Below are 27,727 nucleotides of genomic sequence, written 5' to 3'. Positions count from 1 at the left end.
TGACCAACGCATCAGACAGAACACTGCAAAGATGGATAAACTGTGGCTTGTATGTCAGGTAGTCAGTGTTCCAGGAGACCATGGACTTGTCAATTCCTATCACCCACAGCTTCTCACTCAGCAAGCAGGGGCTGGATGGTGTTAAAAGCACTGGAGAACTCAAAGTGATTCTCACATTGCTGCCACCACCATCCAGATGCATGTGAGCTCATTGTAGCATTGGGAACTCCCAAACGAGGTTGGTAAGTAAACTGTAAAGGGTCTAGCACCTCCTTCCTTTGGGGCTTCAGGTTTTGCCAAGACCATCCTCTCCAGTGCCTTCATCAGATGAGATGTGAGATGTGGTCCGATGATGTCGACTGCTTCAGGACAGGAACCAGACAGGATGTTTTCCACAGCACCGTGACTCTCTCCTGACTCATGTTCAGGTTGGAGATAAAGATGGAGAATACTTTAATAATCCAAAGTGAAAATTGTTTAATTTAACCTAACGTATTTAACCTAATTATTTAGATTCTAAAGGTATTGTATGACAGGAGACAGCTGGCTGGCACAGGTCCTCAGGATCACTGGAGCTGATGCCATCAGGTCCAGCAGCTTTCCACTGATGGAGTCTCTCCAGCTGTCTTCTAACCTGATCTGTAGTAATGTGAGGGAGGGTGCAGGTGTCTTCAATGGAAGAGGAGGTAGAGGGAATTGGAGGAACGGAGCTGTGAGTGCTCACCACAGGTGGAAGAAGGGGGAGAAGTGGAATCGGTGGGGGGGTGTGGAAGTGAGGATGTGTGAGGGAGGCATAAGACTTTGAGCTGAACCTGTTAAAGAAACCATTCAGCTGATCTGTGATCTGCTTCATCCCAGTCCACACATCACTCACTTTGTTCTGCTGGAGTTTGGCCTCCAGCTTCCTCTGTAGCTGTCCTTGCGTCCCCTTTGTTTCTCCCTGAGTTTGTGTTGCTCTCTTCTCAGTTCCTCTCTGTTTCCAGACCTGAAAGCCCTCTTCATCTTAAGGAGTGCTTTTTGGTCACTGGTAATCCATGGCTTTTTGTTTGGGAAGCAGCCTATAGTCCGGTTTGGTATGGTGGTGTGTTCACAGAACCTGACTTATTCTGTAATGCTGTCCATCATGTTATTGATGTCCTCCACATGTGGTTCACAGAATACATCCCAGTTCATTGCCTCAAAGCAGTCATGCAGTGCCTCGGCAATCTCCTGAGTCCACATCCTCACTGTCCTGGTGTGGACAGGCTGCCTCTTAAAAAGGGGGACATACTCTGGGTTTACAGGACCAGGTTGTGAGCTTATCTGTCCAGTGGAGGAAGGGCTGCGCTGTTGTATGCAGCACTGGTCTTTGCATACAGCAGGTTGTACTTCCTCTGGTGGGGCATTGAACATACTAGCGGAAGATGGGCAGTAGTTTTTCCAGTGACAAATGATTAAAGTCTCCAGTGATAACAGTAAAGGCATTTGGGTTCTGTACACTGGCAACGGTAAAGGTGACGACATCACAGGCTGTCAGTGCGTCAGCTTATGGGGGGTTGTCAATCGCAATCACTATGGCAGACGTGATTTCCCAAGGCAAGTAGTTTGGTGGCATTCCCATAAAAAACAGTCCAATGTCTGGGTTACAGAGACAATCCCAGACATGTACATGTCTGGGATTACACTACCTGCCTCATATACAATGCAATCCTATCTCCCTTCCTCTTAACAGCAACTAGCAATGTCTCTGTCCACACAAACATCCTTAAAATTATCATTAAAAATAAGTTTTGTTCAAGGCAATGTTTGGAACATATTATATATCTTGACCTGGAAAAGTGTAGGAATGAAGTGTCATGTCTATTTGTCTTTTTGTGCTTCAGGGAAAGTCCTTGTGGATGTGAGTAACAACAGGAGGGTGAACCAGTATCCAGAGTCTAATGCTGAATATCTGGCTTCCCTCTTGCCGGACTCTATCGTGGTCAAAGGCTTTAATGTAATCTCAGCCTGGGCCTTGCAACAGAGTTACCCCAAAGATGCCAGCACACAGGTACAATCAAATTTATCCTGAATCATGAAAAATAAATGAGCAGTTTAAACCTTAACCTGTGCTTTCAAACAGTGGCTCTCACATTCAACTAGGGTTTGCCAAGATTTATTTTTGTATGTGACAAAAAATTAGCAATTGAAGTGTGTATCATGATTTTATTCTAGTGTAAATTTGTGGCAGTAGGAAGATGCATGTAGGGGTGAGTAAAAATCTGGTGTTCATGACAGGGAAGGAACATGTTTCCAGTCAAGTACTGTGCAGTGTTTTAATGGAACTCTAGCATGAAGGAGTGTGTCATTTACTGTAGCTAATGCATCTTCCCATTGCCCTTAAGTCACTTCTGCTTTTCTTCATTACACCACTAAACAATTTTCTCTATGTCTGTAGGTGTTTATTTGCAGCGACTCAGTGGAAGCGAAACAGCAAATAATGGAAGTAGCCCGCCAACTCAATTTCCAGCCAGTTGATATGGGCCCCCTGTCTTCATCACAAGACATTGAGAACATGCCCATACAGTTATTTAATGGATGGAAGGGACCCGTACTCTCCGCTGTGGCTCTTTCTATCTTCTTCTTTGCCTACTCTTTTGTGCGAGATATCATTCACCCATATGTGAAATACAGGCAGAGTGATTTCTATAAGATACCTGTAGAGATTGTGAACCGAACACTGCCCACTGTTGCCATCACTCTTTTGTCCCTGGTGTACCTGGCAGGCCAGCTTGCAGCTGCCCACCAGCTCTACTATGGCACAAAGTACAGGCATTTCCCACACTGGCTGGAGGGCTGGCTGCAGAGCCGGAAGCAGTTGGGCCTTCTCAGCTTCTTCCTAGCTGCTGTCCATGTTCTTTACAGCCTCTGTCTGCCCATGAGGAGGTCAGAGAAGTACCTGCTGCTCAACACTGCATACCAGCAGGTCAGTGGGATATTTAGGATGACACCCACACAATGATGGCATTTCCAATAAAGTGAAAGGCATAGATCATCATGTCATCATATGTTTGATGATACAGTGGTACCAGGAGATACGAGTTCAATCCATTCCGGGACAGAGCTTGTAAGTGAAACAACTTGTAACTCAAACAATTTTTTAAATTGTCATCTATCAATCAATCATTTTAACCCATTCCAGCCTTGTGAAAAAGCCCCAAACCCTATAAATTATTTTTTTTAAAACATTTTTTATCAACCAATAGAAATGCATACTCTTCCTGTGCATAATTAGCTTTACATAAGTTACATAAACAGTGATAAAGTATGAAAAGAAATGTAAAAAGTCACAAGCACACATGATCTACGTCTTTACCCCAAGGACAAATCATGGGATGAATGAAATATGGTCTCAGCTGATCTTGTATCCATCTGCCAAAATGTGGGAAAGAACGAGATCCACTCACAGCTGATGTTGTATCCATCCACCAACACATGGGAAAGAACGAGATCCCGTCTCAGCAGATGTTGTATCCATCTGCCAACAGGCGATAAAGAATGAGCTAAAGTCTCAGTTGATGTTGTATCCATTCAACCAAACGTAGGAAAGAAAAAGATCTGCTCTCAGCTGACGTTGTATCTATCCACCAACAAGTGGGAAAGAAGGAGATCCAGTCTCAGCTTATGTTGTATCCATCCGCCTTAATGTGGAAAAGGATGAGATGTGGTCATAGCAGATGTATCCATCTTCCAAAATGTGTGAAAGAATGAGGTCCGGTCTCTGCTGATGTTGTATCCATCCACCAACACGTGGGAAAGAACACGATCCGGTCTCAGGTGATGTGGTATCCGTCCACTAAAACGTGGGACAGAATAAGATATGTTCTCAGCTGATGTAGCATTCATCCGCCAACTGTCCCGAAGCGCAGCTTAGAACTCAGATTTTTGCTCATATGTCAAACAAGAATATGGAAAACTACATGAAAAATATGAAAATTTGGTTCGTAACTCAAAAAACTTGTATGTCAAGTCACTCGTATGTCAAGGTACTACTGTAAAATGTCACATTATATACAAGGGTTTTTGTATTCATGAATTAAGGCCTGAGCTTTTAGACTAGCTCAGCAGACAGAGACATGGAGTCATTACAGTGGAAGCATTAGATGAATTGGTATATTTAAAAAAAGTTCCATTAAACCATAAATCATGTTTTTTTCAATGTTTTATTAAATAATAGGTTCATGTGGGTTAGTGTGGGGAGTTTGTATGTTTTCCCCATGTCTGCAAAAACATGTAGTTTAGGTTAACTGACCGCCCCAAATTGTCTGTAAATGTGAGTGTGTGGTTGTTTTTTCTATGTGTGGCCCTGTGATGCATTGGCGAGGCATCTGGGGTGTCCTCCATCCCTTGCCTGTTACAAGTTGGGATAGTTTGAAACATAACTTGTAAAAAAAAAAAAAAATTAACAAGTTTAGTAAAGGGATATTTTGTTGATTTAGGGTTGTTTATTTAATTTGCCGGTGAAGCAACAAGTCTGGGCCAAACTCACCTAGAAGAGTGTGGATGAAATATAGTGAATCTTGGATGTGGAAGAGCTGATTTTAAACTGAACCATACTGAAAATATATCAAACTGAACTGAAGTCTAAGTATTTAGTAAATACATAGTATTAATATCATGAAAGAGATTGAAAGGAAAAATATTTTGTCTGAATGAAGTTTGAGGCTGAAACAATACATTAATTACTACTGAATACTGAGAACTGAGTCTGAATGGTGGGAAAAGTATGTATAACACACATACATAATTATACATAATGCATAATTAGAGGGACAAGACATAAGGTGGGTCCAGTTTCATTACGATGTCTTCAGATGATATAAAGTTTAATCAAGTACATTGGGGTGTAAAAAGTCCATCCTACTGTGAAGCATCCATTAAATAAGGGACAAATGATGACTGGATGATAACTGAGCATGGTCTCTGTTTACAGGTCCATTCAAATATGGAGAGTATGTGGAATGAGGAAGAGGTGTGGAGAGTTGAGATGTACATTTCTTTTGGAATTATGAGCCTTGGACTCCTGTCACTCCTAGCAATCACCTCCATCCCCTCTGTCAACAACTCACTCAACTGGAGGGAGTTTACCTTCATACAGGTACAGGCACATCATTCAGGTAGACACAAATCATAAAAGGAAAATAAATCATACTAGTACAAGCACATCATGTACAAGTATGTGGCCCTGCGATTAACTGTCGACTCGTCCCTGCCTCTCGTCCATAGCCAACACAGATTGGCTTCAGACCTGTGACCCAGATGTGGATAAGAGTCTCCAATGAATACAGTGGCTCCGCTAGTTTTGAAACAAAGAGTTACAACTCAGTCAAGTGAAAGTTTAGTGCAAGGGCTAACCTTTCCTCAACCCAAGCAGAGGGACTAAGGCTAAAGGTAACAGCAGCCCTTTCTGAAGCTAAGGTCCCCCTTCCGACCTGTCCAGCCAAGAAAGGAAGGCAGTGACGGCACTGAGTAAGGTTCAGAACATCACCATCCAGCAGATAAAGAAAGATGCATGGTGATCTTGAACACAACAGATGACCAAAGCAAGGTAATGTCTCAGGGACAGCAGCACTTATGGGAAGTCCGGGCCAACCAGCAGCTACAAAAAGAAGGTTGTGGACTGCTAGAGAAGCTATAAATGGTGGAAACCATAATCGGCCTGCTATACCATCGCCTGGAAGCCATTCCATGCATATATGACATCCCCAAAATTTATGAAGAACGAGCCCCCCACAAACATATCGTCAGCAGCATTAACTCGGTCACATAAAACATGGCCAAGCATGTTGCCAGTACAGTAGTTTGACCCCATTAATAGGGAACAACCCCTACCATAAACAGAACTCTATGGTCTTTGTGGAAAAAATGAGAGGATTGAGACTGGATACAGATGAGGCCATGGTATCCTGCGATGTCACCTCCCTATTCACCTGTGTTCCCACAATAGAAGCGCTGGAAACAGTGAGACAACGGGTTTTACAGGACAACACCCTCAGTGACAGAACAAACCTAAAATCTGAGCAGATCTGCCAACTTCTGAACCTCTGCCTGAGCACCACCAATTTCCAGTACGGAGGAACTTCTGTAGGCAGAAACACGGATGAGCCAGGGGTGCATGGGTAAACTTTCACCGAAAACATCAACAGCAGTATTAATTTTACTGGAGAAGATGTAAAGGACAACAGTTCACCATTTTTAAATTGTGAGGTCCGCGTAGAAGATCAAAGAAGTTTGAGCGTTAGGGTATAAAGGAAACCAACACATATGGACTAGTACCTGCTTTTTGACTCTCACCATTCACTGGAGCACAAGCTTGGAGCCATCAGAACCCTGCAACACATGGCTAAAAAGTTGCCCAAGACCAGACAAAAGAACACAAACACCTGAGAGAGGCACTGAAAACTTGTGGATATCGTGATTGGAACTTTGTGAAGCCTCGCACAAGACTCAAAGAGGAGAACAGCCCAGTGAGGATGGAAGAGAAGGAGAACAGGCATAACAAAATAGTGATTCCATACTTGTCTGGAGTGTGTGGAAAACTGAGGATTTTTTTTTTTAAACTAAGGATTTTTAAAAAACACCAGATTCCTGTGTATTTTAAGCCGAGCAACACCCTTAGACGAAGACTGGTCCACCCAAAAGTCCCCACATCACACAGTCACAAGAGTAACCCGGTATTGTGTCCGGTATATGCAATCAAATGCAGCAAGGAATGCTCAGATGTCATACAAAGGGGAAAGTAAACAGCCACTCCACAAGCATATAGCTCAAGACAGAAGAGCCAATTTATCAGGACAGGATTCAGCAGTCAGCCTTCACCTCAAGGAAGAAGGACAGTCATTTCAATATACCAATGTTTACATTTTGGACAGAGAGGACAAATGTTTGAGAGGAGGGAAAGAAGCCATCCATGTCAAAGTGGAGAAGGCCTTTCTGAGCGGGCGGGGGGTCTTCGACATCACCTTTCGCCTATTTACAATCAGATCCTTTCAAAACTCTCTAAAAGAGTGATTTTTTAAATTTTATTTTATACACTGTTATAATTCCCGAAGGGAAATTAAGAACGCACACCCTAGTTTTTGTTAGTCAATCACATACATGCATATTAGTGTGTACAGGCCCTGTAATACACACAACCACACACAGGGGGGCCTGTAAGCATGCAGGAGAGGTAGAGTGGCAGGCAGCTCCTTCATGGTGCGCCAAATGAGCAGCTTGTGAGGGGCTTTGCTCAAAGGCTCCTCGGCAGTGCTCTGGAGGTAAGCAAGACACCTCCACTGTCAGCTTTTTTTTGGGGCGGGAGCGGGAATCAAACCGCCAGTCTCAGAACATTGGACAACCCGCTCTACTGCCCGCTTTACCACTGAGCCACTGCTGCCCCCATTTAGCAGATTGAGCCAGGTGAGTGTCTCATGTGAATGACATCCATTAAACTTGCATTACAACGACCCCTTTTCCACCCCTGGCACCCCTATCAACCATTGTTGAAGAGGCAGATGGGTCTCAATTATGGTTGTTGGAATATTAATAACACTGACCACCCATCGGAGATTTAATAAGCTGAGACAAGACCAACCACCACTATAACTAAAGAAGCCTCTTGGATAAGAGGAAAAACGTCTTCAAGAAACTTTCTTAAAGTCCAGTGGATTGATTTAAACATCTTTGAATAACCATGACCTGGATAATTGAGAAGCTACACAGATGTCCTTACAGACATCTTTACAGGGGCCACACACACCCTACTTTACAGTGGGCCTAACATTTTGTGTACCAACTTGATCACCGTGTCTACTTTTACTATGTTATCACAGGAGCGTGCCCTTATACAATTTACCTTAACATGTTTGTTTGTTTTTTTGTCTTTGCTGTAGTCCACTCTTGGTTACATTGCCCTACTCATTGCTACATTCCACGGTCTACTGTTTGGCTGGAAACAAGCTTTTGAAGAGGAGGCTTACCGCTTCTACCTGCCCCCCAGCTTTGTGGTGGCCCTGGCCCTGCCAATTTTTGTCATCCTGGGGAAGGTACTGATGCTGCTCCCCTGCATGGGCCGCAGGATCCAGCAGATCCGTTGCGGTGTGAACAGAAGTCAGAACCATTCTCAGCGCATGGAACTGGTAGGCCTGTCTGCCCAGGTTTCACCTGAGAGAGTTACGATCATGTGACCACTCCAGGACAGAGATGTCATAGTTAATGTAGTATATGACATATGACAACATTCATGTCATTGTCATCACAAAAGCTTATTCTTTGTGACTCAACATTTTTGGAATTGTGTACTTGTTAGCTGTATTACTATGATTACTATGATTGTGTGAGTATTTCTGTATGTTACCTTGTCACTATACTCCTCTATGTTGTTCCTGCCCTTGTATTCCAGGGCATTATTTTCAAAGTGGGGTCCAAGAAACCCCATAGACCTGTGAAAGGGCTTCAGGGCCTTCGCAGCAAAACAGACCCTGATACCCTCAAAATAATGCAATTCATAAATAACACAATGACAATAAGTATGAATGCCTTGGTCGATTGTTTCATACATATGTATTAAGATAATATTCTTATCAGATGGGGGAACCATGGGAATTATAACTTTTTCATTTGTGTCATGTTTGGTGTCTATTACATGATAAAGTTTGATAACCAAACTATTTCTGTAAACATTTCACTGACATACTGACACATTATATTACTTTAAGAACTCTCTTACCTTTACCTTGTCATTGCAAAATATTTATCATCATCATCATCATCAACATCTTTATCAGCATTATTCGGAGTCAGGTGGCAGGGGCAACAGCTTTAACAGGGATTCCCAAACTTCCCTTTCCCTGGCCACATCAACCAGCTCTGACTGGAGGATCCCTAGGCATTCCCAAGCCAATGTTGAGGTATAATCCCTCCACCTGGTCCTGGGGCTGCCCCAGGTACCCAAAATCCAATGGGACATACCACTGAGAGGCTTCAACAGATTCCAGGAACAGCATCTGAAGCTTCGGTCCACACACACGCACACACACTATATATATGTATCAGTGTATATATAAAAGAATATATACTTATAATTTTTTTGTTGGTAGATTATTTTCCCTATGTCATTTTAAAAATTTAAAAATTATTTTTTAATGACAACGTGCCAGCTACATTGCCTGCAAGTTTGTTTGTGTGAGTGAATCGCTTCACTTTGGCTTCCTTCAGCAAAGAGGGTCAGTACAAAAGCGGTTTTTCCTCAGCACTGACCCTCATAAAAGGATCACTCCCAACCATACAGAACCCAGTAATTGCACCCCAACCACAGGTAGGTGTCATCACGTTTTTATGCTATCTACAGTTGCCAATAAATATAGTGAAGTCAGCTCCGAAGCTCTGCTTCGGAGTTTAATGTTAACTCTGAAGTTCAATGGGGGTCGACAAGCACCTCTGCTGTCTGCGTGTATGTTTGTATGTGTAGCCTGTCTGTGTGTGTGTGTTCACATCCAGTGTGTTGCTGGCGTCATAGCGAGCCATAGCGATACATCCACCGTAAATATTACCCCATGCACTGTTAGCCAAATCAGAATCAAATGAGGAACATTACATTGTTATGATATATAATAACATATCTAAAAGACGCAAATAGCAACAGCAAAAAGCAAATGTGGCCAACAGGAGTTGAAGTTGAGTAAACCTGATGAGTCGAGCATATCAATGGACCATCATCTCACACATAAGACTAAAAGCACAATGGAAGAGCACCCCCAAAAGCTTGACTTGCTAAATCGTTCACAGGCGACATAGAAGACCTCAAACAAATGCTGGTGTTTAACAATGCCATGATCGATGTCGAGAATTCAGAAAATGCCTCACTAAGGGTTCAGGTGAACAAACTCATAAATTGAACATCCCAACTCCAAAAAACAAAAACAAGTTAGTATAGGACTGTTGTATAGGACTAGGTATTGATATCCCTCAATAGATATAGTGCTTTAGGCACTGGTGAGACTCTGTGGAATTCAAGTGAGTGATCGCATCCTTCGGATTGTCAAGTGGGCGCCCTCTTTCACTGATGTTTCACTGATTAACCCATGTCACCTCCAGAGGGTTCAGCAGTGATTCCCAGCGTCCGAAGTTCACTCCCTAGATGCCAAGGTCGGATCTTTTGTCTTGTAGTTCAGCATCTGCAGCGAGGTCAGCATGCCTCAGCTTCTTCCACTCATAGGCCTCCTCCACTGCACCCTCCCAGGGCACTGTGAGCTCTGTGATGTAGACGAGCTTGAGCGAGGGTGACCACGGAACACAGTCCGGACACAGGTTGCAGCTTCCAGTCTCGTTCTCTGCCGAGCTGTCCAGCATCAGCTCTTAAGGTGGCCCAGCTGGCCTGTCCAACTCAGATGAATGGTGTTGGTGCCAAGAGAATGATGGGGGAGGAAGGGCATTCATGGCTGTGTGTTGGCCTTCCAGCACTGCTGAAAGACATCTTAGCACCTGGTTGGGCCGCCAGATGTATCGGCCCTGGTTGAGGCTGGTCCTGCATCCCATCGATGCACCTCAGTGTTGCCAGACTTGGACATAGCCGGCATGTGGGGTTTTCGCCGTACCACTGGCTTAGGTTTACAGGAGAGGGCAGCACATCATAGGCAGCCCTGATGGCAAAGCTCGTCCTGAATGTCTCCCACCTCCACCAGATCTTCTCAGGAATTCTTTTTGTATTTCTCCAGCCCTTCCCTTGCCATTCACTGTCTTTGCTTTGCCTGCGCCACAGCTTGTGCGTGCCTGCTGCTTCCTTTTCCCGCCGTACCTCCTGGCCTACTAGCTCAATAAAAAATCATTTTTCCATAAATTGATAATCAAGGTCCCTGTAAACGAAATAATTGTAAGAAATAATTATATTAAAAACTCGATTGAAGTGACTGCACTGATGAGGTTTATTTTGAAATATAGCGACTTACATAAGTGCATTCAACTTAGGAGAAGTACTGATCATTTCCAATAAAGGGGTGAACAAGTCAATCAAATAATAATAATTACAATAATGAGAATTAGTGGTTGGGGACCGCTGATCTAGGGGTAACGGGAGACAATGACACCTGAAGTGTGTTCCGTGCATCCGGTCTACTCTGCAGTTTGGTATTTTTTATGGTCACTGCAGAAACTCCCGCTCCACAAAGACAGGAGGTTGGAAATGGAAGCAGGGTTTTCGATACTTTTTGGGCGATCTCAGGATAATCTGCCTTGACTGTAATCCAGAACACTGGCGCGGTTGTGGGTGCTTAATTATGTGGGTTGATAACCTGTCACGTGACCAAGAACTGTCAAGTGGGACAGATGTATGCATTTGTCTGTGCGTCATTCCGCACAGACATCACTTTTCATAATAAAACATCTCTCACACTCCGACATAATTAAACAGAAGTAATGTCAATTCTTTTTTCTTTCTTTACGGCCCGGTACCAAATGACCCACGGACCGGTACCAGTCCACGGACCAAGGGTTGGGGACCACTGCTCCAGGCCACTAGCTACCTCCGTCCTGAGTTGCTCCACCTGCTTTTTATCTTTGAGGGAAGTATCATACCAACGACCGAGGCTCTTTACAGGTTTCTCAGAGAACGTTGGAATGGGTTCCTCCCCAATGTGGAAGCGGTGGTTAGAGGGCTTCCCCTTGACAATGGAGATGGTCCTGGACTTGCTCGGCTTGATCTTCATGCGAGCCAACTCGATGCTGTGCTGGAGCTTTCCTTGCAGCCTTACTGTGCAAGCCCTGATTGTGGTCAACGTTGTGAAGTCATCCACATAGGCCCTGATTGGCAGCAGCCTCAGCCCAGATCTTATTTGCTGTCCGCCAACCACCCATCAAGAAGCCCTTGTGATGACCCCCATGGCTAGAGTGAAGGCCAGCGTGGAGATCGTGCAGCCGACCATGATTTCCAATTCCAGATGTTGCCATTTTTGTCAGAAAATTGGGTTGTTTGATAAGTGTATCACTTTATAGATGCTTACCGAGACAGTTCTGATTTAGTTTGGCATAAATTAGCATAAACTAGCATAAATTAGCATGTTAGCTTTGCATAAAATAGCACATTTAAGTTAATATACTTTAATATAGTAGCTTTGGATAGCATAATAAGCTTAGCATTACTTAGCTTATCATTGCTAATTGTGAACGAGTGGTTGTTTCGGTGTCTGGAAGAGCTGTGCCGGCGGCGTGTGTGCAAAGTTAATACAAAAACATCCGAGATACGTGTGATTTGACAATTTGTTTGTCTGTGGTTGGCTTGTGATATTTGAATACACATTTGTTATTTTTTTCTAGTTACTATCATGTGGTTTACATAGAGATTTGATACTAGAATGATCCTGGCAGTTTAATAGTGTCTGGTTGATTGTGACTGATACGGTTACCCTCTAAAAAAAAAAAAAAAAGGGGGGGGGGGTAGCTACAGAGTCAGACAACACAGAAATATACACAAATATACACCAATATACATTATAATACTTATACGTACCGTATTGGCCCGAATATAAGACGGTGTTTTTTGCATTGAAGTAAGACTGAAAAAGTGGGGGTCGTCTTACATTCGGGGTCTAGACATTGTACCCATTCACAACGCTAGATGGCGCCAGTTATCTTTAAAGCCAATGCTGAACTTAAGTCCCCAGGCAAAAGCGAACCCCTGTCACGAAGAAAAATAAAAATAGCGGTAGCACGAAGAAGAAAAATAAAAAATAGCGGTAAGAGAGAAAAGAGAAGAAAATAAGAGAAGAGATAACAGAAAATGGAGAAACGTAGCGGCAATGTTCAGATATTAAGATGTGATGGACAGTTTTTGCAGGATTTGAATGAGGTGAAATAACATGCTTTTTCTCTGGAATATATTGTTATAATCATTTGTTTAAGATGTACTGTAATTATTTTCTGTATAAAAATTAAATTTGGTGTTCAAAAAGTCTTTTTTCAAACTTGAGTCTTGAAAAAGACCCTTTTAATCAGGGTCGTCTTATATCCAGGCCAATACGGTAAACATCATATAGACACATAATTCTACACATATAGAAATATTTTAATTTAATTAAACTGCATTCAATAAAATGATCTTTTCACTGTTGGTCTGTGTTTATCATTTTACAATCTGATCTAAAACATCTTTCAAATTGTATGTTCTGTAATCGTGTATCAGTATCATTTTACACTATTTTTCACATTACGAACATAACTTCTTACCTTTCATTTATATCATTTACATATACACATTTTACAACACTACATAACTGCTTACATTGTCTTTGCTGTGTGAATCTTGGGGTCTGAATCACAGAGCTGGACTGCAGTGGGGATTCTCTGTAAACTGAACCCCTTTTTTTCTGATGAAATAAATAAAGTTTCTCAAAAATGGAGGAAGCAAACGCGAAGCAATCAGTCTCCCTGGCCTGCGGATGGTACATTTGACATAAGTCAGTGTAGAGAAATGGAGACTTTGATAAAAACTATAAACCAAAGGATAAAAACCTTAACGTGTTCAAAAGCGTGATAGAGAATTAGCTATTTTGCAGATGTTTCAAACCCAAGGAAAGAAATTAAGAGACGCTTCTAAAAACATGTAGGAAAGTTAGTTAGGCTATGACTCTTCCAGACTAAGACAAACCGTTCCAGTTGTTTGTATTGTGTTGTCAGGGACATTCAGTAGGGATGTTAGGCCAGAAAACAGGTATAGGCACACATGCTAAACCAATTGCCTATTATTCTGTTGCACTAACGCCAGTAGAACTAGGTCTACCAGACTTGTTATCAGCACCTGGCTGCCGCTCATTTGTTGTATGAAAAAGCGTCAGCTCTTACTATGTGCTATTTGATAGAGATTTTATCACATCACAAGTTGATAAACCTAATTGAAAGAGGAAAATTTGTGTTAACCGCACAACGGTTGACTATTATAGACTTCTTGAATACCCCCCTTACCCGGATGTGACGTTGCATGTCTGCAGGGTGAAAAACCCAACAGACTCCATTCCACTCCCGTTTGAGGGAGACCCACATGACTGTGTGGCTGAGGCAGAGAGATATGCTAAACTAAGGTCTGACCTGAGTGCTATCCCTTTGGAGTCAGCCGACATGACACTGTTTGTGGACGGCTCCTGCTACAGAGATGGGGAGGCACTCAGAGCAGGTTGTACGGCGGCATCGTTGGACAAACATCTGCACAGACAGGACACCAACCTCCCGTTCCTGCTCAGGAAACAATTGGGGTTGATAACCCTGTGAACACTGGAAAGGCGAGAGACCAGTGGCAGAGCTGGGCATGGTGTTGTGGGCGTACTCCACCCAGAGTAATTGTCTAGACCAAGATGAAGGGTTGCGAGATGCCAGGCAGCGCAATGCTGTCTCCATCTCTTGGTTCATGCGTTCTGCTTGGCCGTTGGACTGCGGATGAAATCCGGAGGTAAGACTGACTTTGGCCCTCAGCAAGCTGCAGAACTCCTGCAGGAAGCGAGATGTAAATTGTGGCCCCCGATCAGAGACCATGTCACTAGGGAGACCGTGGAACCGGAAAACATGGAGGAGCAGCAGCTCAGCAGTCTCCTTGGCTGAAGGCAACTTGGGTAAAGGTACCAGATGGACAGACTTAGAAAATCGATCAGTAATAGTCAGAATAACTGTTACATTCTCAGTGAAAAAGATGGAGGCCAGGGGAACGATTCCTTGGAAAGGGGGAATTCTCTTTCTTCTCCTTCTGGCTATGATAGGGATGATGATACAGCACAGTTTCCGGTTATTCAATTCCCCAAAGAGAAGTGATACCAATAATGATGTTAATAATCTACAGAGCAGAATTAGAAGGGAGATAAGGGGTGGTCCTGGATGGCCTCAAGAAGTTGAATAGACTGCTACGGTTGGTGAGTGGCATTTTGATAAGCCGTGGTCTGCAGAAATCCCGAAGATAATATGGACAAAGACAACAGTTAACTGTAATCTGTAAATCAGAGAAGAGAACCTTGGACAAACTGCTGGACATCATGGACAATGTCAGCCACCCTCTGCACACCGTTACCAACAACCAGAGAAGCCTGAGCAGCCAGAGGCTGCGCCTGCCAACATGCATGACAAACAGACTGAAGAACTCCTTCATCCCCCGAGCCGTTAAACTGCTCAACTCCTCTGGGGGAGATGAAGAAGAAGGGAGTTCACACGAGAGCGGAGGGATGACGGAAACAATGCGCCAAACAATGTAAACAATAAACAATATACACACTAATATAATATAATATAATATAATATAATATAATATAATATGAGAAAGAATATGAGCTAATGCGGCCCTTGCTCTACACATGGTTTTGTCCACTTTTCTCCATCTAAGCAGACTGACTTCTAGCTCGTACTCTGGATGAGTGCCGTTTGGGCTACAAATGGATCGCTCAAATCTAGTAGCATGATCTCCAGTCTGACCTTGGCACACTTGTACTCCTCTGCCAGACTGGAAATGGGCAGATGTAACATTAAAATGACATTCTCAACATCTAATGCAGGATTGTGCAGGAAAAAAAAAATTATAATTAGTGGGCTCCCTGAAAAAATGAACACACAGAACAACTTGTGAAGTGATTCATGGTTGGGAAGCTGTAGTTGGATGACCGTGATATTGAAATCATAATAATAATATAATATAATATAATATAATATAATATAATATAATATAATATAATATAATATAATATAATATAATATATAATATATATTATAATATTCAGTCCATGCCTGTCCAGGTTTTTTTATTCAGGCCCTTTATTACTAAGCCCATTTAGGTCTCTGTATTTGTATATTCCTTTATTTAGTGGGTTATTTATTATTCTCCCTGTCTGGTGGGTTATTATTTATTACTCTTTCTATTTGGTGTTGGCATTACTTTCTGTGTGTCTTTTCTTTCTGTGTACGCACTGTGCTGTGTGTAATGTGACGGAGAAACTAATTTCCCTGATGGAACCTCCTGAAGGGATGAATAAAGTCCTACTCTACCTTCTCTCTCTCTACTCTCAAATCTATATGTATTCACAATCTCCGAGAAAAAAACCGGTATCCAGTGCCTGACTGGGCCGACATGGGAGAAGCGAAAGGAGAGCCTTCGAGTGATGAAGATGACGGAGATGAGTGAGGCGTCCTTCTACAACGCGCACAGCGGCGGCAGGGACTCCTGCCAGACTCGCCCACCCATGGTGTGAGGGGAAGTCTGACTACAAAGGGGAATGGATGTATATATTCCACTCGTCTCGATGTCAGTGAAGCAGGGAGATCCTCACACCTACTTAGAGGTTGAGCTCTGGGGGAAGGTCCTTGGCCATGCAGCCAAGTATGGGACGAGAACACTGTGAAGGGCTGGTAACTTTGTGTCACCAATAAGTTTTTCAGTTATAATTCATAAATTCATTACTACATATCGTTCAGTTTTTCAGTTTGTCATAAGTTCATATTCATATTAGAAGTGTATTTACTTGATTGATCAGTATTTTGAAATAAATAATGAATTAAAATAAATAATGAACCATTTTAGAATTTAGTGATGATTTATCTGTAGATGAAATGTTCATGTTCAAATGTTTTGGAGTCTACTAATTTTGGATTGTCTTCTCTCCAGGCTAAGAAAGTGATCGCTCTGTTAGGGTCACGGAGGAATTTTTCCCCAAGAATGCAGTCATCAGGGGTTTCACCTCCATTTGTAGTGGAAGAATAGTGAGACAGTAGCCATAGATCTGCGCCATCTTTGTTAAAAATTGGATTGTTGCATTTGATTAAATTTCCCAGTTTTGGTCAATGGCTTAAAAGCCATGGAAGGGTGGTATGTGTTGGAATATTTTAAATACAAAAAATAATACAATAAAATAATAAAATAATATCATTTCATAGAACCAAAGATCTGGATTGTTGTGTGTGTGTCTCAAATCATTCAGCGCTTGGGAAGATGGCACAAGGCTGTCCCGAGGTCATGAAGATTCTGCATGAAAATAATCTACTGTTTGACCATATTTGTAAATGCTTGCAAAACTGTCAGTATCTTTAAATAATTTTGTCTGCAATAGATGTGTCCTCACGTGGTTCACGTGACTGATTATATTATGTCATCAGCTTTGTGAAACTGTCGACTTGACGTTTTTGTTAACGTCTAGAGGTTATGATGTACCTACTGAAACTAGTTGAGAGCAGAGGTGCCGAAGATAAACAACAGATTCACACCTCCCCTAGCCACGCCTTCAGAGTATAAATGATGTGTGATCCTTTTCATATCTGTTGTACTTAAAGTTTTCCTGTACCTAGAGTATTGTGTAATAACACTTCGAATGACTGTTCATCGTCTCCAGAGATCTCATTATAATAAGATAAGTAGTTGTTGAAGTTGTCTGTCTGTCTACAATATATCATCGATGATATTATTGTACTGCTACTCAACCTATGCATGATTTGAATTGACAAATAAATATATATTGTATTTATACACTGTCTCCTGTCCTTAAGAAAAACAAAACCCCCACCACAGTTTCTTTGCAGGTATACTGCCAGCCTATGAGCGACCACGCTGAAGAAGATTTTTCTTTGCATGATTAGAAGACTGATCTAGCGAAGCTGGCCGATCTCAAGCACCCTTTTCCTTGGGGATAAACATTCCTCCATCTCTCCGCCATGACGTTGGTATCTCCTTCTTTTGCCACACAACTTTCATCAGCTTCCAGAGGACTGGTAGGACATCTGGCGTGTTTTTGTAGAACCTGTATGGGACTCCTTTGGGGCCTGGAGCTGGTGCGGCCCTTGCTCTACACATGGTTTTGTCCACTTTTCTCCATCTAAGCAGACTGACTTCTAGCTCGTACTCTGGATGAGTGCCATTTGGGCTACAAATGGATCGCTCAAATCTAGTAGCATGATCTCCAGTCTGACCTTGGCACACTTGTACTCCTCTGCCAGACTGGAAATGGGCAGATGTAACATTAAAATGATATTCTCAACATCTAATGCAGGATTGTGCAGGAAAAAAAAAAATTATAATTAGTGGGCTCCCTGAAAAAATGAACACACAGAACAACTTGTGAAGTGATTCATGGTTGGGAAGCTGTAGTTGGATGACCGTGATATTGAAATCATGATAATAATATAATATAATATAATATAATATAATATAATATAATATAATATAATATAATATAATATAATATAATATGATATTCAGTCCATGCGTGGACTTCACAGAGCGACCACAGAAACATATTTCCTGGATTCATCCCTTCACGTCATTGCCTTTCTTTTTACATTTCCTCTTTGCTGTCTGTCGGGGTAGAACGTTAGAACTCTCTGGTTGTCAGAAACTAGCCTGATACCAGATACAGCGTGTTGATTTATTCTAGCAATGGCACAAGACAAAGATTTCAATTAATCACCAGATTCATTGAACAGACAGAGTGAAATGAACCATTCAATGGTATCAGATCTGACACGGAGAAAGTCCGATCATTGATGAACATGGAATGTAAATTTAGACTAAGAGCTTCTAGTCTTTCTGGGAGACTCTTTACACTTAAGTCTTTCCTCCTTCTACAGACAGCGAAAAATGACCTTTGAATGTTTTTCAGCTATCTAGTCGGAACATTCTGATATTCAAGATTTACATTTTATCACTGACCGTGAGTGCATGAGCAAAAGGACATTCAAACATATAGGAGAATATACGGAACCCTAACTTTATAAGTTCATAATTGATCTAACTCCATTATAATGGTTAAACAGTGAATGAACCTTTAAAGCATAGTTATAATGTATATAAAATGATACATGATTGAGCAAGCTCATATCTGAAAACAAACCTCAGAATTATTTAACTAGAGAGCTCGTCATCCTGAAGCAGTCCGGATTTTCCCCTCTGCATCGGGTTCTTCGCCACCTTCTCTGCCGTCAGAGGAGAGCGTCCTTAGAGGTCAGATGGAGCTCATGCAACTAGGTTGGGATCGTCTGTCTTCAGTGGAGAGAGAGCGTCGTCTGTGGGAAAATCTCTGCCTCTACTGTAGTCAGTCCAGCCATTTTGCTTCTCTCTGTCCAGTAAAGGGCAGGGCACCAGTTGAACAGAGGGCGTTGGTGAGTCAGAAAACAAACTGCAGTGTGCCCTCTCGACCAGTGCTGCATGCCCTACTTCGCTGTGCCGGTCAAGAGATCAAGGTAGGAGTGTTAATTGACTCTGGGGCTGACACTAACCTGATTGACATTGCTCTAGTCACGTAATTAGGGATCAGTAAGGAACCTTTGACCAAGCCCATTGACGCCACCACCCTGGATGGTGGTCTTATCTGCCGGGTCACGCACCAAACCGTGCTTTTGTTTACCTTTCCACCTCATTCACACTCCACAGCAGCTAGTGATTTTGGGCTACCTGCGGTTAAGGAGGCACAACCCATACATATACTGGGTCTCCGGAACTATCCTTCAGTTGGGTACTCATTATCATGCTGTGTGTCTTAAGTCCATCTTGCCTAATCTCAGTCCATGTTGTCCTGTCGGGTTGTCTGACTTAACCGGGGTACTTAAGGAGGTTTTTAGTAAGGCGCGAGCAACGTCGCTTCCACCTCATCAACCGTCCGATTGTGCTATTGACCTTTTTCCTGGGACTACCCCACCTAGGGGTAGACTGTATTCTCTATCGACACCAGAGATGAAGGCCATGGACACCTACATTCAGGACTCACTGGCAGCAGGCCTCATTCGTCCCTCTTCCTCCCCTGCTGGTGCAGGATTCTTTTTTGTTGAAAAGAACGATAAGACTTTACGACCATGTATTGATTATAGAGGGTTAAATGAAATAACTGTTAAGAATCGTTACCCGCTTCCACTCATCTCCTCTGCTTTTGAATTTTTGCATGATTCCTTAAATCATTAAACTTGATTTAAGGAATGCATATCATCTAGTCCGTATCAGAGAGGGTCACGAGTGGAAGACAGCGTTCAATACCCCTAGTGGACATTATGAGTACTTAGTCATGCCGTGCGGCCTAACAAATGCCCCATCTGTTTTCCAGCGGCTAGTGAATGATGTCCTACATGATCTCCTTAATGTCTGTGTGTTTTTGTATCTAGACGATATTTTGATCTTTTCCAAGTCCCCACAGGAACATGTTATGCACGTCCACCTGGTGTTGCAGAGACTTTTGGACCATCAATTTTTTGTAAAAGTGGAGAAATGTGAATTTCATGTTTCTGAGGTGTCCTTCCTCGGCTTCATCATTGGTGTCGGGAAGATGTCTATGGACCCAGCTAAGACTTCAGCTGTTACAGCCTGGCCCACCCCTGTGTCACGTAAGGAGCTGCAACGGTTCCTGGGTTTCGCACACTTTTACAGAAGGTTCATCAGGAATTATAGTTCCATTGCTGCTCCTCTTACAGCTCTCACGTCTCAGAAGATTCTCTTCAGGTGGTCCCAAGCAGCAGAGGAGGCATTCAAGGAGTTAAAATCCAGGTTTGCCTTTGCTCCCGTACTAACTGTTCCTGATCCTGCTCGACAGTTCATTGTTGAGGTGGATGCGTCAGACTCGGGTGTAGGGGCAGCCCTACTTCAGCGGTCGGCCGACGATCAAAAAATCCATCCCTCTGCCTTTTACTCCTGCAAGTTGATGCCGGCAGAGAAGAACTACGACATCGGGAACCGGGAACTTCTTGTGGTGAAGTTGGCTCTGGAGGAGTAGAGGCACTGGTTGGAGGGGACTGATGAGTCTTTCAAAGTGTGGACTGATCACAAGAACCTGGAATATATTCGGTCTGCCTAGAGGTTAAACTCTTCTAAACTTGGTTTCATTTTTGTCTCTCCTACCAACCAGGATCAAAGAACACTAAACTTGATGCCCTCTCCCGCCAGTTCCAGTCAGACAATCCTCCAGCTTCACTCAAAAACATTCTGCCTGAAACCTGTGTCATTGGTGCGGTTACCTGGGAGGTTGAGGACATGGTAAAGCGTTTCTTGAGGGATCAGCCGGCTCCCAGTGCCTGTCCCGATAATGGTTTATTTGTCCCTGTTGACCTCTGTCCTCAGGTTCTTCAGTGGGGACATGGTATGCGACTGGCATGCCACCCAGGAGTTAGGCACACGTTGGCTTTGTTGCGGCAGCCATTCTGGTGGCCTTCCATGGAGGAAAATATTAAAGAGTTTGTTGCCGCTTCTCCGACCTGTGCTCAGCACAAGAATTATCTTTTTCCTCCCTCTGGACTTCTCCAGCCACTGCCTTTGCCACTCCGCCCCTGGTCGCATTTATCTCTGGACTTTGTTACTGGACTACCGGTCTCTGAGGGTAACACAGTTATTCTGACTATTATTGATCAATTTTCCAAGTCTGTTCATCTGGTACCTTTACCCAAGTTGCCTTCCGCCAAGGAGACTGCTGAGCTGCTGCTCCTCCATGTTTTCCAGTTCCACGGTCTCCCTAGTGACATGGTCTCTGATCGGGGGCCACAATTTACATCTCGCTTCCTGCAGGAGTTCTGCAGCTTGCTGAGGGCCAAAGTCAGTCTGACCTCCGGATTTCATCCACAGTCCAATAGGCAAGCAGAACGCATGAACCAAGAGATGGAGACAGCATTGCGCTGCCTGGCATCTCACAACCCTTCATCTTGGTCAAGACAATTACTCTGGGTGGAGTACACTCACAACACCCTGCCCAGCTCTGCCAACGGTCTCTCGCCTTTCCAGTGTTCACAGGGTTATCAACCACCATTGTTTCCTGAGCAGGAACGGGAGGTCGGTGTCGCTTCTGTGCAGATGTTTGTCCGACGATGCCGCCGTACATGGATGCAGGCCCGGGCCGCCTTACTCTTTTCATCGGATCGGTATAGGCGGTCCACCAACCGGAGATGCACGCCTGCCCCACAATATACGCTGGGTGAACGGGTCTGATTGTCTATACGCGATCTCCCCTCTCCGTGTGTTTGTTTTCTTTTCCTAACATGTCATATCATTCCAGATCCTGTCTCATCTACAATCACTTCATTCCCTGTACCGTCTCTCCACAGACTCTCCGCAGCCACTCCCCAATCTGTCTCCACACTTCAAAAGCCAGCTCAGCCTTCTGGTCTCTGCCAGATTGTTTTAGTGTTTGCCTTACTCTCCAGCCTACGATTCCTGCCTGCTATTCTGATTCCTTTGATTGACCCAGCCTGTTTCCCGGACCCCTCTTTGGATTTGTCTGCCTGGTTTTTGGATTGCCTTCCTCTTTATGACCTCATCTGGTTTTTGGACTCTGCCTGTTCGTCTGTCGTTTGGTTTGTTGGACTGATTACCCGGTACCTGACCCCTGCCTATATTGTTAAACCTGTTCTAAGACTTTACTTGCCTGCTACTCTGTCGTGCTTTTGGGTTCCCCTTGCCAATCGTTTTCAACCCCTTGACAGTCCACTTTACAAGTTGCTCATTTGGGCAGCTCAACGATGGAGCTGCCCACCTCCCTACCTCCCCTGAATGCGTACAGGCCCCTTGTCTGTGTGTTTGTGCGTTCAGGGCCTATACATACATATATATGCATGATTTCAACTAATTAGAGTGTGCCACTAATTTCCCTGTGGGGATTAAAGTCAGTATATAAAATTTAAAAAAATTCAATACAGTGGTACCTCTACTTACGAAATTAATTGGTTCTGGAAGAAATTTCATAAGTAGAGACGCATTTTCCATGCAAATGCCCTAATCCGTTCCAAGCCCCCCAAAATCCAGACATAAATGTTTTATAAGGCATAAAAATGCATCAAAACGTGTAACAAATACATGTTACAATTAGATTATTACACAATAAATGAGAGTTGTGTATAATGTAAAAAACAAAGAATAGAGTAAAGAATAAAAATGATGGTCATTTACCTTTTAACTGCTGTCCTCATTGTTTTTTGCCCTCTTTGGTTCATGCGCTCTTGCCTCACCATGAACAACAGAGTGAATTCCAGTCCTCCTTTTAAACTTCTCCAAACACCCACGCGATGCCTTAAACTCCTTAAGGTTCTTTTTGTTTTAATAATGTGGTGATTGTAGATGCATTACGGCCATATTCTTTGGCGATATCAACCAAACGCATCCCTTTTTCATGCTTTTCTATTATCTCTTGCTTTGTTTGTATGGACATAAAAACTATTTTCTTCTTTTCTTTTCCTCTTTTCTCCGTCACTTTCTTGGGGTCCAAAGTGAATACTCAAAAAATTAATATATTTATGTAAAACTATCAGAACACGTCATGGGTCGAGAGCCGAATGACGAGGACGCTCTTAGATAGACACCTCTATCTAGCTACACACAGAGCCAATGGGATGCCAGGATACTAGATAATAGCCAATGGCAGAGCAGCTACTTGAATGTTGCGTTCATGAACCTGTGGGAGCTGCGAGTATCAGCCCATACTGTATTTTTACCTTTCGTAACTCGAAATTTCTTTCGTAACTAGAGGCAATATTTTCTTGTTGAGGCGTTTCGTAAGTAGAAAATTTCGTATGTAGAGACATTCGTAAGTAGAGGTACCACTGTACCTTCTTAGATTTAAACTTCTTTTTTTCGTAAAAATTAAAAATAAAATTTCAACGATAAAGATGAGAGGTCATAAGTTGATAAAACTTCACAGGCCTATTGGGTTAAATCACCACTCTCTCTGAATTGAAAGTAATGTGATGCTAACAGCATGTATTATGACTTCAAGCAGAAATATATTTAAAAAAAACTTTTCAATTGTTCTGACCAAAGTGACTGATAAAGATTTTTGTTCCTCTATTTCTGCTCAATATGTGTTTATCTTCTCTCCAATAAGAGTAAGAAAATTCTTCAAAAAATTCCTCAGACATCAACAGTTACATAGCAACAAGGAGAGACTCGGCTTCCCCACAGGTTCAGATCCCCCTATGAGACATTTAATGACAGTTGTTTCCAGCCAGGAAAAAACATGCGCTTCACGTTAATTGGCCTGTCGAAAACTGACCGTAGGTATGAATGCGTGCGTGTTTGTCTATGTGGTTCTGTGGTGCACTGGTGTTACGCCCAGAGTTTCCCCCGCCTCACACCCTAAGCCAGCTGGGACAGGCTCCAGCTCCCCACGACGGTGGATGAAGTGGTTGTGAAAATGAATGAATGTGTGAATGTCTCCAGCCAGACACCTCAGAGGTGAAAGAGGAAAGTCTTCCACATATCTGGAGAATATTCAGGCCACACAAATACACTGTCATGTCATGTTAGGTTTAAAGATGCTGCTGTGACATGTTTATGAGGATGATGATGTCTTCTGAAGAATGAAGTGGCAGATTATCCTGAGATTGCCCAAAAAGTATCGAAAACCCTGCTTCCATTTCCAACCTCCTTTGTTTGTGAAGCGGGATTTTCTGCATTGACTGCGGAGTAGACCGGACGTCTGGACCACACTTCAGGTGTCATTGTCTCTTGTGACCCCTAGATCAGCGGTCCCCAACCACTAATTCTCATTACTGTAATTATTATTTGACTTGTTCACCTTTTTATTGGAAATGATCAGTATTTCTCCTACGCTGAATGCACTGATTGTAAGTCGCTATATTTCTAAATAAACATCAGTGCAGTCACTTGAATTGAGTTTTTTATTTTATTATTTCTTACAATTATTTCATTTACAGAGATGTTGGTTGTCAATTTATGAAAAAAAGATTCTTTTGATGTTTGCATTTTACATAAAACCACTGTGGATGATTTATGATTAGACTACAGCTGTCCTGGCGTCATTAACAATTATCGAGCAAATGAAGACCAGTCCGTGAAAATATTGTCTTCGATGAAACCGGTCTGTGGCGCAAAAAAGGTTGGGAACCGCTATTCCACACCACATACTGATGAAGTCCCTGGAGCCTGGCGGAGGAAAATACCTTAACATCATGATTTAACTAGTGAAGCTGCAAGCGGACTAGTAAGAGGTGGGAGCTTCATTTGAAACAATGTAGTTTAGTGGTAAAATTTACTTGAAGCATGTGAAGAATAATCAGTATGCAGTAATCAGCAGTCAGTTTACTACTCTTTTATCAACAAGTAATCAGGATCATTAACCAGTAACGAGGATCATTAGAACAAGTAACCAGCATCCCACGTACAAGTAAAATTCAATTTATTCATTTTAAAATAAACATTTTTCTACAAGGGATCGAGTTTAAGAGATCAGTCATAATTTTGTATAATGCTCTGCTGAGCAGACATTGATAAACTTCAAAATAATCCTGATAAGTAAATCCATCAGGATTATTTTGAAGAGGAGCCTTTTTCTTAATACAATCTGACTAGATTCTACTGGGCTTCAATCCGAAGTTTATCCAACGTGCTACAGAACAAAGGGGTTTGTGCCTCACCTGCCTTTCTTTATGCTATGGGGAAGGTGCACCCTGCTCAGAGAACAATGCTGCTGGGTTCTTGTGGTTGGTTTGGGATAGGGTCAACACACGTATAGCAACGTGTAACTGACTGGTGCTCAACATGAGTCATATTCAGGAGTATAAAATGATTTTAATGAAACAACGGAAACACACTTACTCATTACATTCATCATGGAAGGAAAACATGTCACAACACATTTTGATCCCTAATCTGAAAGCATTGTAAAGGAAAAGAAAATTTAGAGATTTAGTTAAAACTCTGGAGGTTGTGCGAGAATATTGGTGACCTCCTAAGGGACCTCCTACTAGAATGAGTGAAGATCTCCCTGATAAACATGACCCTTCATCGGATGACGTCCTAATTTTCGTAACAAGTCGAACCCACAAGACAAAAGGAATACCTTAGATCCCTCACGTCACAACACTGTGTTCTGGGGACGTCACAGACCATGGCAGCTTCATTTAATTCATTCATTTATCTAATTGAATTGCTCGCTGATATTATTAATACGTGTTAGTTGTTCATGTCGTGTCTGACGCGACCTTGATCAATTAGAGTGAACAATGATCACCAGGTCATATCCACAGGAGCCTGTTACTGTTCGAATTGCTGACGTCATCAATAGTGTCTTCGTGTGCGTAAATGCACCCTGACGGGACCAGATGGTGTGTAGTCCACTGCACCAGTGAGATCCACGTGGAACCTTGAAGACGTCAGTCGCGCTCCCCGGTTCCGAGCTGCTGGAGCTGCTCCAGCTGTGACGTCAGCTCCTGGGCGCTGGGTCTGCAGCGGCGATCGGCGCTCCAGCACCGGTTCAGCAAAGTCCTGCACTGCCGGCCGATCTCTGACCGAAACACTGCATGTTTCTCCACGGACGGACGCAGATTGTGCGCCACCACAGCGTAGAGAACGTGCTGTCTGTCGCCCGTGTATGGCTGTTCTCTGGTGGCCAGCTGCCATAGGGTGATGCCAAACGAGAAGATATCCGCCTTAGGAGACACCCCTTCGCCTTTCAGCATCTCCGGTGGTCTGTGCGTGTACGTTCCACCGACGTGACTGAGGTGGGGGCCGATTGTATTCACTTCACAGCCCCGGTCCAGTTTCAAGGAGCAGCCGAAATCAGCTATTTTACACACGTCTTCAGAGGACACCAACACGTTAGCAGGCTTTATGTCCAGGTGGACAACATCGTGGGCGTGAAGGAACCGCAGGCCTCTGACGACGTCGGTTCCGTAACGGAGCCACCGGTCCGCCCCCAGCGGCTCGGCGGTGTCGTAGATGATTTGCTGCAAATTTCTGCCGTGCACAAACTCCATCAGAATCGTCCCGATGCTACTTTCATCTCCAACGCTTTTCGGGACACCGGTAGTCGCCGCGATGACTCGCACGATGTTTGTGTGGCGCAGGTGTGCGGCGTTCAGTTCGGCCCAGAAGCTCTGCCGGGAGGCGAGCTGGTTCTTGGTGCACTTCTTGACCCTTTTCAGCGCGACGATCTCCCCGAAGTACTCCGCCTTGTACACGGCGCCGAAGCCTCCGGAACCCACGGGCTGAACGGAGCGGAGTTCCTGCCAGTGGATAACGGACGACCACAGCCGACTGGCGGCCCTGCTGTGGAACCGCTGGACGGGGACCTGCAGGCTGGAGCCATCGAGGGGTTTGGTGAGCGGGCTGCTGAAGGTCCCGAGCTCCAAAGACGGGTAGAGGTCTTTGGGCAGCAGGCGTGTCACGGGGATGGGGGACGGCATTGCCTCACTGCGGGCTGGAGCGCAGCTGCGCACACTCGAAGCTTTTCATCTGTCACAGTCACAGCGCCCCCTACTGGCGGAAGGGCGCGTCGCTTTCTGTTTGAGTTCAACGGGTTCATAACTCAGATCACTGCATAAAACAGAACAGGAAAATACCAGCCGCTTTTACATTGTGACACTCATCTCTTCTTAATGAGAGTTAATCAGACTTTTCGTGTGTGTGTGTGTGTTTTTCATGATCCCCGTCAGATATTTTTTCAGTTTTCTAAAATATTCCACACAGTATACACACAAAGGGCCTGTAGAGAGGGAAAGAGAGATGGGAGATGAGAATTCATTATGAACAGACCCGAACCCAGGCTGTCCAACACATGAAGAACTGTCTGCTTCAGTGGAAGACCCCAGTCATACTTACTGTTTGTCAGGCAGGATTCACCTCAGGGTGATGTTCTTTCTCTCAGATGATGCTGATTACACATCCAACAGCCAATACTGCTGCCTTCATGTGGAAATGAGGGTGTAAACCCTGGGAAAGTGCTATGTCGAGGCCAAGGTCACACATTTTTCCTAGTAGCACTCCTTGAAGTCATTCTCTTCAAGTATATACACA

At 43.5% G+C, this 27,727-nt stretch overlaps 2 protein-coding genes across 2 annotated transcripts; one reads left to right on the top strand and one right to left on the bottom strand.

Annotated features, from left to right (window-relative positions):
* Nucleotides 1-302: 302 nt before the first annotated feature.
* Nucleotides 303-8,596, top strand: steap2 (STEAP family member 2, metalloreductase). Its single transcript, XM_068304162.1, has 5 exons — nt 303-428; nt 1,863-2,029; nt 2,417-2,944; nt 4,952-5,116; nt 7,893-8,596. The coding sequence occupies exons 3-5, from the start codon at nt 2,459-2,461 to the stop codon at nt 8,184-8,186; spliced, it is 945 nt and encodes a 314-aa protein (XP_068160263.1). The 5' UTR covers nt 303-428; nt 1,863-2,029; nt 2,417-2,458; the 3' UTR covers nt 8,187-8,596.
* A 16,496-nt stretch (nt 8,597-25,092) lies between these two features.
* mos (v-mos Moloney murine sarcoma viral oncogene homolog) lies at nt 25,093-27,440 on the bottom strand. The gene has a single exon (XM_068304513.1). It carries the CDS (start codon nt 27,115-27,117, stop codon nt 26,086-26,088), a length of 1,032 nt encoding a protein of 343 aa, XP_068160614.1. The 5' UTR covers nt 27,118-27,440; the 3' UTR covers nt 25,093-26,085.
* Nucleotides 27,441-27,727: the final 287 nt, after the last annotated feature.

Source organism: Antennarius striatus, chromosome 20 (assembly GCF_040054535.1).
Source record: "Antennarius striatus isolate MH-2024 chromosome 20, ASM4005453v1, whole genome shotgun sequence".
Classification (NCBI taxonomy): domain Eukaryota; kingdom Metazoa; phylum Chordata; class Actinopteri; order Lophiiformes; family Antennariidae; genus Antennarius; species Antennarius striatus.
Note: the sequence above shows the minus strand (reverse complement) of the source record. Positions and strands in the feature narration are given on the sequence as shown.

Excerpts from the sequence above, each read along its gene's own strand:
- steap2 (XM_068304162.1), top strand. The coding sequence starts at position 2,459 with ATGGAAGTAGCCCGCCAACTCAATTTCCAGCCAGTTGATATGGGCCCC. Across the intron at positions 2,945-4,951 it reads TCAACACTGCATACCAGCAG|GTCCATTCAAATATGGAGAG; the intron begins GTCAGTGGGATA and ends CTCTGTTTACAG. Across the intron at positions 5,117-7,892 it reads GGGAGTTTACCTTCATACAG|TCCACTCTTGGTTACATTGC; the intron begins GTACAGGCACAT and ends TCTTTGCTGTAG.
- mos (XM_068304513.1), bottom strand. The coding sequence starts at position 27,117 with ATGCCGTCCCCCATCCCCGTGACACGCCTGCTGCCCAAAGACCTCTAC.